The sequence below is a fragment of the Ascidiella aspersa genome, chromosome 6 (assembly GCF_963924565.1).
Source record: "Ascidiella aspersa chromosome 6, kaAscAspe10.2, whole genome shotgun sequence".
Taxonomy (NCBI): Eukaryota; Metazoa; Chordata; class Ascidiacea; order Phlebobranchia; family Ascidiidae; genus Ascidiella; species Ascidiella aspersa.
The window spans coordinates 6,446,945-6,457,970 of NC_139452.1; the positions used below are offsets into that span (position 1 = coordinate 6,446,945).

The window sequence follows — 11,026 nt, forward strand, 5'->3', positions numbered from 1 at the left end:
GAAAATAAGGACAAATCTTAGACTTAAAGACGGTAGTGTTGTAAATAAATCATTTTGAAATGACTTGAGTCCCAGTCAAGTCATTTGTAAATTAACTAAATTTGCGTTAATTCATTTATAAAAAAACTTTTGAGCTATTAAAAATGTTAAATTCGTCCGGTGAGCAATAACTCAAGTAAAAATCATCCGAAACGTAACATTGAACAAGCATATAGTTTTGTGTGCAAAACTTAAGATAAATCAAATTTTATGCAATATATGCTTAATGCAAACACTTTATTTCAAGTCATTTGTCTAAGTCAAGGAAGGTCATTAAAAACAGTGAAGTCAGTAAACTTGAGTCCATAAAAGTCATTAAAGTCGTATACTACTTGAACATAAGTAGGAGTGGTAGCTAGTATACCTCATCAATTAAGTTGATCTCCATGTCGGCCGTTATTACGTAATTGCTTTTCTCTCAAATGCACCTGGCAAATTCGAACGATCTGAAAGTAACACGTTTGCGAATTCGCGTTGTTATCTAGTCTTTTGATCTTGCAATTAAGCTTCCAGCAATCGGCGCTTAATCTGCAGAAATTGTTTCAGGACCAACCTTTATAAGAACGTGCGTACACAACTTTCGGCGGCATATTCAGAATTATTTGGCGAGATTGCGAAAAAAGGCTATGCCGGCTGACAATCACTAACGTTTACATCGTCGTTCAGCCTTAACTTGTAAACTTGTAGGTGTTTCTTGAGACAGGTGGCTTTCAATTAGGGTCTTAGGAAACCTATATATCCGAGTTAGACTTTTAAAGTTTATTTTTTTAATTTTCGTTGTTTATTGTTATTTGAAAGTAATTAGTAAGATGAAATTGGAAGTCTAGCAGCAACTCCGCTTACAGATGTGCTTGTTTCAAATGAGAAACATGACAAATCAATTATCTGTAACAAATGTCCTATATTGGATGCTAAAAAATAAAAAAATGTACAGCTGTTTTATGCAATCATTAGGCCATGTGCTGTATCCCATAAATCTTCAGTTCTTTGATCCCTGAAGTAAAGCACGCAAGATTTGTAGCTGTGTGATAATGAGTTGTTTTGCCGGTTTTACATTTAATCCGAAGGCAAAACGAATGTATGGGAATAATCGCCCATACATTCGCAAAAAGCACGTTTTTTATTTTTATATTTTTTGGTTAGGATCTGATGATATAGAATATAATTTTATTAAATTTTAAGTGGTTTTAGGATTAAAGAAAATTAGCACCTGGACCCAGACTTTTTGTTACACTTGAGGTAGATCTTGAAAATTAAGCAAAAGTAGAAACATATTTATAGTTGCGTACATATATAGCCTAAATATAGTTAAATATGCATAAAAATTGGCAAAATTCGCTTCAGTTTGTTCAATACCATCTGGGAACACCGCCTAAACTAAAATCCACAAGTTGAATGCAAAGCACAATGGGCGTCCCAACACCCATATCAAGCATTTTTTTCGCTGTACGCTCGATTAGTCGGCCAAATTTATTTGATTCGAGTTGAAGGACACACCTGTTTATCTGGTTCGACTGCAATCGTCTTTCAAAAACACTATGAATTTGAGGCGCTAACCGGCACTTGAAGGACACTTGTTTAAAGTATTTAAGAACAACTCGGTCAAGATGTTGCGGTCTTATGTTCAAAAGTTTAAAATGGAAAATAGGATAAATTAAATGGGTTACCTTATTCCCTTGTTTTTCTTACGTTTTATTGAAAACATGGCATCTTGCATAACCGCAGCAAATACACGATCCATAAAAAAATAAAAGCGTTCAAGGTACGTCAAACTGGCGAGAATTGAGCCTCGGGCACCGGATTGGCTAGTTGCCGCTACCTTTGCTTTGCACAAAATAAACTTGCCGCTAAATTTTTGCATGCTAATGGAAAGACGTCGTATGCATTAACGTTGGGTGCTGCGAAAATGGCGCAATTTGTAGGAAATTTTTTCTTATCGTTATCCCACCAATCATAAACAAGATTCTGCACAGACATGGCTTCGCACAAAAGGCGCTTTAAAAGGTTCACCACTGACTGAAAAGTCGTTTGAGTGCAACGGAGTAAAGATGTGCACAAGAAGTTGTAAAGTGAAAATGTAAACTAGGTTCGGATACTCTTTGTCGTTAAAGTTGATATAATTAAACTGTGAAATCAGGTGGCACTGTCTAACGACAAATTGTATTAAAATCTTGACAAGCTATCGCACAGCCGTGCTTAATTAGGTCAAAGTAGAAACTCTTTTTTGAAGGTATAGTTGCGCAATCGCAATGTGTTTACTTATATAGTTTTTAATTTCATGGCTTTTACCGAGCGTAAGGTTAGAAGCACTCTTGTGTACATTCCTCAGCAAAGGACTTCCAAACCTTGCTGAGAGATGACATAGATTTGCCTGTAAGAAGACATTTTATTTGTTTGCCATTATTAATATTTTGGTACATTTTTGTTTAGGTTAATATAGTATATATATCAACGACACTCTTGAAAAAATGAAGATCCTTTTTGTTCTCGGCTTAGTTGCATTATCCTACGCCCAAGTGCAAAGTAAGCTAGTTAATTTTCTGTAATATAATTTCCGCCTAGACAACACAGAGGTAATTTTTTTAGAGAGTGTATTATTTGCACTCTTTTAAATCCATCGTGTTTATAAAATATGACTTTCGTTTGAGCATTGTTGAAATTGTTGAGTGTAATTTTATTTTTGTCCCGAGACATGCGGTTGGGATTTTAAATTCAATGGTTGTAGCCCAGCGGTTCTTAACCACTGGGCCATGGCTTACTAGTGGGCCATGGGAACATTTTGAGTGGGCAACCAGACCAATTTTTAAAGCTAGATTTAATGAAGAATTAAGTTTTATTTGTGTCACTACACTTAATTTTACAGAAATAATGGATTGGGAAGGAATTTAGAAGGAATGGTAATTTATTGTTTAGCCGCAAGTATCTCACTAATACGGTTCAAGACATAATCTGTTTTGAAACATGTTCTGCTGTTTTTTGGTTTAAACCTATTTTATAGTTGTTTTTTTCATAAACATTTATTGGGCCACAGATTTTTTGTGCAACAAAAATAGGCCACGAAATAAAAAAGGTTGAGAACCACTGTTCTAGCCATTACTGCATTACAGAAAAGTCTACCATTAACTATTGTAATTTTTGCTGTGCGGTTTACTGTAATATCAAACTAAAGACGTTAAAACAAAACAGGTCTATGGTGCACCATGTATGAATATATTTTCTAAATTATTGCACTCTAACCGTTAACGGACACATATTTTAAAAAGCTTACAATAGAGCAAAGGTTAAAGTAATAATAAAAAACGAAAATATTCCTCGGTATACATTTTTCGTTTGGGCATCAAAAATCGCACCCCGTATTGCAATGGCATAAGGTGGAGTACCACCGGCTTGGGACAGCAAGATTAGAAAAGTGCGCCCATTGTGAAAAATTGTATATTTTATCATATGCACATCACGAAAATATGCTCGCATTATAAGGTGCATTTTGTCATGTGCACATTTTGAAGTAATGCGCGAACGTTTCAACTTGTTCGGCTTGATATTCTGTCGTTGGATGAGAATAATAGTACGCTTTGCTTTAATTTTGACGAAATCTTTTCCTTTGAAGACATCATCGTGTTGGAACCTGGCCCGGGAAGACCAAACACTTGTCTCGAGGGCGAACAACGCAATGGGGTTGGAGACTTCGAAGTCGTGAACTGCACCTTCTCAGATGTGAGTTAATCCTTTAGGTCGAAAATATAACGCGTACTCGCCACTGTGGGACTTAGGATGATGTGGCAAGTTTCGAACTGATGACCTCGGTCAAACTGGGACGGTCGGCAGTTTAGGAGTATTCCATGACGACCCAATCTTGGTCAAGTTGCATTTGGCATATTAAAATATTAAAATAATTTTACTAAACTGAATTAATCCCGATCATTCGAGAACGGTTAACACATATAGTCATATATCTATATGCTCTTTGGAGCATGATGGTTGGAGGTTTTAGTAAGACGTAATAAGAATATCAAAGCCCATACAGAAGGTATCATTTTTGAACGTTTTGATTATCTTTTATATCATTTCCAAAATCTATATGCTTTTGTAATTTTTTTTGTTGGCTATTGCAAGAATGTTTTTTTTTAAGTTTATTTTAAAGTATATATCTAATAACTTATTTCTATACAAGCGTCAACATATTTTGTAACGTAAATCATGCATAAATTCGTATTCCAGGTGGACAGATTGAGGTCAAACATATAGTTTACTGTAAGAACAACAATATAATATGGCTGAAAAAACATATAGACAAGGGTTTTGAACCTTGATTTTTTGTCAGAATTTGGCTTGCCAGACCAAGATCGAAGTAAACAACGGCAATGTGATCATCAACCGACAGTGCAAACAGGCTGAAGCTTGCGAGAACAACAAGAAGAACAACATCCAGCAGTGCTACTCGGCAGACGCCATCGCAAAGAACGTATGTTCTGTAGAGTAATGGTGGCTTATGCATGGTGTAATGCACGAAGTTCGATTGATTGATTACCAATGTACAAAAAAGGACCCTAAAATTGGATCATTTTTAGCCTTATTAAATTTCCCTAGTCGTCGAAATTCAACAGGACACAATTTTGATCTAAACACTTATTCCCTACAATTTGAGTTAAATTTTTTTAAATAGTTGTCTAAAAAAGTTAATCGTAAAAAACGTTGCACAGCAGTTGTTATGAGTGTGTGAATATTCAAAAAATAAATATATATTCGAAAGGGCTATATTTTGCATTTAAAGAAGCGATTTTCTCACTAAGAGAACTTTAAGAAAAAATGAATTTTCAAGTTAAGGTAGCTTAGTGCATTTTAAAGCCAACTTTACCCATTAAAAACATCCTTAACCAAATGTGTATATATACGCATATATACACATATATATATATAGAACTATTTTTTAGTTGCGAGTGCTTTACCTCGATGAAATTACCTGTACAGGCCATCGAAACGTCGGCGTGTATAATAAAAATCTTGTCAAAACAACCATGTATAAGCTATACAAACCCCAGGAGCCACAATACAGTGCATTCTCTTATACATAAGTATTCCTAACGATTCCATTGAAAAGCCTTCTCAAAAATATAATTAATGTTCTTTCTTCTGCTAGGTGCGCGTGTGCTTCCACTGCTGTACCGAGGGGCAATGCAACAACTTCGAAGAAATCCCGGAGCAGAGCAACGGGGAGGAGGAAGTGATCGAGGTGGTGTAGTGGGAGCAGAAGTTCCTCCTGCGAAAAAACGGAGTTGGCCAACATCTAGGTCTTTAAGCGTCCGTTTTATCGCAATGAATAAACTTAATATAGACTCAAACCAGCTCGTGTCGTTTGCAGCTCAAATAAAATGAGATAATAAAATACCTTTTTCCGGCAATACAGCAACGCGTAATAAAGTTAAACATTTACCAACGGAATATTTCTTATATCGTACACTCAGCTTTATAATAACTTGAAAAGCTAAAACATTTTGCAAGCTTTTTTTATTTGAATTTAGCGGTTATGCAATCCTTGCTACAAGCATATATAAATCGTTATAGCATCTCCTAGCTGTCTAAGCATTTTGTTTGTTAACCATTCGTAATTGACGTTTTAAAAAGTTTTCAGTGCGAACTATGAATTCAGAGTTATAAGGCAGTTTGTATATATAGTTTGCATTTTCAGTAGATAGTGAAAACCCAATATTTTATAAACAGCAACATTTCATTTAAAAAATAACAACAACAACTGAATAATTTAGACCTTAAAAATAGAGACAAGCGGAAAGCATAAAGAACATTACCATACGATCAGTTTCCCTAGACGTTTTCATCGCAGTAGCCCGAACATCAGAATTCAAGATTAAACATATCTTGCAAATGTTTCATTTTATTTCTAGGAAATTAAATTTATACTTAAACAATAAGCACGTCTTATAACATTGGCCAGTGGTCAATACGTGACAACAGGTTGCATAGTTTTTGCACTTGTCAGGCACGAACCATTTGTTCTCTATATACATTGTTTTGGGAGGAGGTTAGTAGCCTATAGTTGCCATTTTCACGTTGTGAATTATGAGTTCCACTTAGTTCTATTAAATTTCGGAAAAGGTGAACAAAGTGAACAATCATTTTGTGGAGCTTGACCTTGTAAAAAAACGCTTGACCTTGTTACTTAATCTTGATAGATTTAGCTTCTGCAAAAGCAAGCAATTTTAACTGCTCAAATAATCTGGCGGTTGCACACCCTGAAGCAGTGATATTAAACACGGAAGCCCGGCTAGTGGGAACATTTTGTGCAGTGCGCAGCAGGTCATTGCCACCTTAACAAAATTTTAGCCAAATTAGCTGTGCGAACTTAGCGCTTCGTTAAAATCATTTCAGCCCAATTCATGCCAGGTTTATTTGTTAAGTTTAACTGGATAAACCATAAATTATTCCCAGCATTTTTATTGCACCTATACTGTGTGACCAGAGGCTATGGTTGTGTAGGCTACCTACAAAATGCAATTTATGTCCATATTTAATTATGCAACTTTTGCATATTTGCGAGAATCCATTAGGTCTCGAATACAACCTTCACAATTGGATAAAGGATTGCTATTTTTAACGGTTTCTGTGCAGCCTTGCAGCTGTGAAGAGCTAAATTTCTGACGCAATCAACAGTTTTAGTAATGCACAAAAAAATCGTATTGTCTGACATTTTATGTGCGCGTGGTTCTGGTTTTCTAGTCTGACAAAACGAAATGTTTTTAATACTACATTAGGTGCAACAACTGGCATAAGTAAAATGACACGCTGTTTACAGCGTTATGCCTGCCTGAAAACGAAAGTACGCGTCGCCATTAGGGCAGCAATTAACTAAAATCAGCGATTTTATGCTTTGGGCATGTCAGCATCGAACATACTACTAAAACTGTCGCGTCTACAATTAGTCAGGCAAGGCAAATAAATTATTATTATTCAATTACCATGCTGAAGAGTAGAAAGGCTGACAGTAGACTTTCTACTGTACACATGCGTCATGCGCCGAGGATACAGATTTCCAGTAGTATGAATGCGACATACTCAAACCATCGTCACGCTTTTACATAATTTTATAACTTGATTACTTGCCTAGCTGTGCGCACATAGAGGGCCAATAATGTAGAGAATATTTTTAGCAGAAACGGTTACATTAGGCAGAAGCGAAGTGCTAGCACTACCAGAATGGAAATAACTAACGCAAACTATTACGCAACATGATTTATCTCATGCGTGACGACAATCACTGTCTTGCTCAGCACACACAATAACAATCAGTCGAGCTGAACACAATTCATGTTTGCCTTTGATCAGTAAGCCTACAGCTGAAGTCTGCAAGTAAAAAGGCTAGAGGGCCGACACGGTTGCAGCACAGCGGCCTAATAGAAAAGGAAGTGATTAAAGTCATATAGTATGTGACTATTTCCTTGAACGTTTTCATTTTAAGTAGGGGCTGTACTTATTGCTGAAATACATGCAATATAACAGCATGCAGAATAGTGTACTAAGATGACCTGAATATATATTTAGTTGTATTTATGTAAAATGTAACAGGTAAGGTTGAACATAGGGACAATTGTCAGCTTATGATGTATCTAGTAGTCGCATTATGAAAGATAAACGCAATTAGAGTGTGTTCTTGAACGCTTTTGTTGGCGATAAACAATTGAAAAGCGCGATGGGCTTCGTTTAAAAGACTGCACTGTGTTTATCATATTTTTCTTTCGGTTAATCACTTGAAAGCCTGTAGGCGAATTTTTATATCGCTATGTGTTAAATCTACAACGTAGTTATTTAATTAGCACGATACGAAAAGGCAGTATTCGCTAATAAAGCACTAACTTTAATTTTGAAAGAAATGACATTGTTTTACAGTTGGTAAACAACTATATATACTAAATAACAATGCTTGTCACTTCAGTATTTTTCTTTCTGTGTTATTTTCTCCAAAAACGTTACGATGGGTTTTTAAATTGCTGTTAGACTGTTATAGTATAGCTTATAATTAGCAAAACATACGCCAAACAAAAACAAAACAAAAGCCTTGATTCGACGTCAACGTAACAAAAACACAACCTCCGTTTTCACAGTTGTTCTTAGTTTTTTCAGCCAAACAAATAAAATGAGACAAGTACTGATTCTGCTGGCCTTGGCCGCTTACGCTAGCGCCTCCTGCGAAGTCCACCCGGAGTTCTGGTGCAGCTCAAGAAGCGTTGCAAGATCTTGCGGGGTTGAAACAGCCTGTGACCAGTGGTGGGAATCTCAGGCCGAGGCCAAACCGGTCGAGATCAGCCTCTACTTTGAGTCTCTTTGCCCTGGATGCCGCGAATTTATCACCACAATGCTCTGGCCCACTTGGGAGACCTTTATGTCGACCGGCATCATGAAGGTCATTACAATGTCTAGCTATTTCGTGAACTTAAATGGACTGAAGTTCTTGTATTCTTTACATTGTATTGATTTAGAATTGGAAAAAAGGCTTTTCGTGCTTTTCACATGCCATTGTTTTTAGATTTTAGTCTACTTAACTTTTGTTTTTAAGTGAATCACTTAAGTTTCATGTCACTTAACGGGCGGAATGACTTGAAATGACTTTAGTTATTTGGGTATATGATTTGATTTCGACTGAAGTGTAAACTTTTACGTTGTTAAACAAACTTTTATCATCTTTAGTAAATGCGTTAACTGTCCATCTGCTCGAACTTCTGGGCTGTGTAATTCATTACCAAGCTACATTACGGATCCGTCCATAATGTACCTACGGCAGGCTTATTTAAACAATTCTGTTCCCCATTTTCACAGGCAGACATGGTGCCCTACGGTAACGCGCACGAGACGCCGGGCAAGGGCGAAAACTGGCAGTACACCTGTCAGCACGGCGCTGAAGAATGCACCGGCAACCTGATCGAGAACTGCCTGCAGAAGTACACCGGGCACAAGTTCGCCGTCTACTTTCCGATCATTCACTGTATGGAGAGCGCCAAGGACCCGATACAGGCTGCGGAGAGGTGCATACGCGATGGCAAGCAGGATTGGGCGGCCATTAGCAAGTGCGCAAACGGTACGGAGGGTAACGCTCTCATGCACCAGTCCGGTTTGAAGACCGAGGCGCTTGAGCCCAAGCACACTTACGTGCCTTGGATCCTGGTGAACGGCCAGCACTCTGAGGAATTACAGCAGCAAGCGCAGACTGATCTGCCTAAGCTACTGTGTGCTACTTATGGCGGCGAGAAACCTAAGGAATGTAGCATGCTGTCCGAGCAGAGCTCCGAAGAAATTCTCGCCAGAGAGCGCAAAATTGTCTTGATTTAATGTGACTGTTGAGAACCACAAATCAATTAATTTTGATCAAATTATTGGGAATCATTTTCAACATATTGTCACCTTCTTTCGTTTGATCAGATATAAATTGCGAACTGTTGGCCTATCGAATGCTACTTTATTTTCACCTTGTTGTCACTTGGTCGAATAAGACTCTGCATGTGTGTTGCCTACTTATTTTTTTTCACTTTACACTTCGTTGGACAAAGTAGCAAACCAACCACTTAACCATGAATGTTTTACAAACTATTCTTGTATTGATTAAACTTAGGCCTTCGTTTTACTGCGCTTCTTTCTATATGCGTTACAACCCCGAAATTATTATTGTGTGAATTAGCATAGCCACTGTTTGACTGCATTTTATGTGGCAATTTGAAGCTCAGGTTGTGTACGCATTTTGACCAGTTTACATATCAGTGTTACTTATTGTTTTGTGCGATATCTTTTCGATTACATTGCCGTTCGTAATTCCAGTATCGTCCACATTGTAGTACAATTTACCACCCATTTTTCGCTACGTGAGTCGAAAACTAATAAAGTTCGATCAAATCGTGTACTAATGTAGGTTAAACTCTGGAACCCATTCAGGCCTTCGAACTGTACGACCTTAAAACGCTTTGTATTGACACACTTTGGCAGGCTATTGTCACGCATTGTGACGTCAAAATAACCAGTGTTTCCGCGCTGCACTGCAAAGCGGAAAAAGTAATTGTGATTCAGCAAATTTGGCGACGCGTCACCGTTTGGTCTTGTGACTGACTCGGGCGAGTTTACAAAGGCCCTTTGTGCGACGCTCGGCTTTTTTGACCAATCTTTTCACCAGCATTTCCTATCCCTGTTGGTACTTCGATAGTTTCACAATGTTGTAATGTCTTAAGTCAATGGGTGGCTGATGAATAATACTTAAGTCATAGTTTTTATCTCACTTAATTTGACTTAAGTATTTCATCGACTTTGACCTAACAGTGCAGTTGCACTATTCTGAACCGCTTCCAGCGAGAAATGCAATATGGTAGTTATCTATTGAAGTTAATTCATCACTAACACCATGCCGAGAAAAACTAAAATATAGCATAAATGCACTTGGCTCCGGAGCACGTATGGTAAAATAAAAATTATTTATTCAACATGTTTTATTGCATTTCATAATTAGGTCGATTATCTTAGTCAAAAACATTTACACGTTAGGTCAAAACTTGTCACAATTATTTGGTCGAAATCTGTTAGAAATGCACATAAATCGTTTACAAAATTAAAAACGAACGTAAACGTTTGAAATTGTTGCGCAGGTAAAATTTTATTATAAACATTTAGTTTTAAAGGTGTTGTGAAAAGGCCTATTTTGTCTTATGACTGCAGCGTTCCATTTTGTATTGCGAATCGTTAATGGTTAACGCGTCGCAATCCATTGCATACGCACCGCATTCTCTAAAATCAACAATTTCTGCGTGAACAATGCAGTTGCACCATGCAGTAGGTACATAGAAAAAATCGGGTGGTATTTGCACTCCACTGTTTGCCATTGTCAAATGATTGTGCGCTACCTTATAGTTTGCAATCTGTAGGTAAATCTATTACTTAGGTGCTTAATTTGCCAGCTTCAGAAACAATCGTTTTCTATTTTAAATCATAACTCAAGTTC

General features: G+C 37.1%; 2 protein-coding genes across 2 annotated transcripts; both read left to right on the forward strand.

The window, feature by feature from the left end:
• The first annotated feature begins 2,460 nt into the window (after nucleotides 1–2,460).
• On the forward strand, nucleotides 2,461–5,394 carry LOC146139386 (uncharacterized). Its single transcript, XM_083392363.1, has 4 exons — nucleotides 2,461–2,562; nucleotides 3,647–3,753; nucleotides 4,361–4,501; nucleotides 5,177–5,394. The coding sequence occupies exons 1-4, from the start codon at nucleotides 2,508–2,510 to the stop codon at nucleotides 5,276–5,278; spliced, it is 405 nt and encodes a 134-aa protein (XP_083248489.1). The 5' UTR covers nucleotides 2,461–2,507; the 3' UTR covers nucleotides 5,279–5,394.
• Nucleotides 5,395–8,168: 2,774 nt separating this feature from the next.
• On the forward strand, nucleotides 8,169–9,879 carry LOC146139387 (gamma-interferon-inducible lysosomal thiol reductase-like). The gene is made up of 2 exons (XM_083392099.1): nucleotides 8,169–8,452; nucleotides 8,866–9,879. Exons 1-2 carry the CDS (start codon nucleotides 8,186–8,188, stop codon nucleotides 9,373–9,375), a joined length of 777 nt encoding a protein of 258 aa, XP_083248225.1. The 5' UTR covers nucleotides 8,169–8,185; the 3' UTR covers nucleotides 9,376–9,879.
• Nucleotides 9,880–11,026: the final 1,147 nt, after the last annotated feature.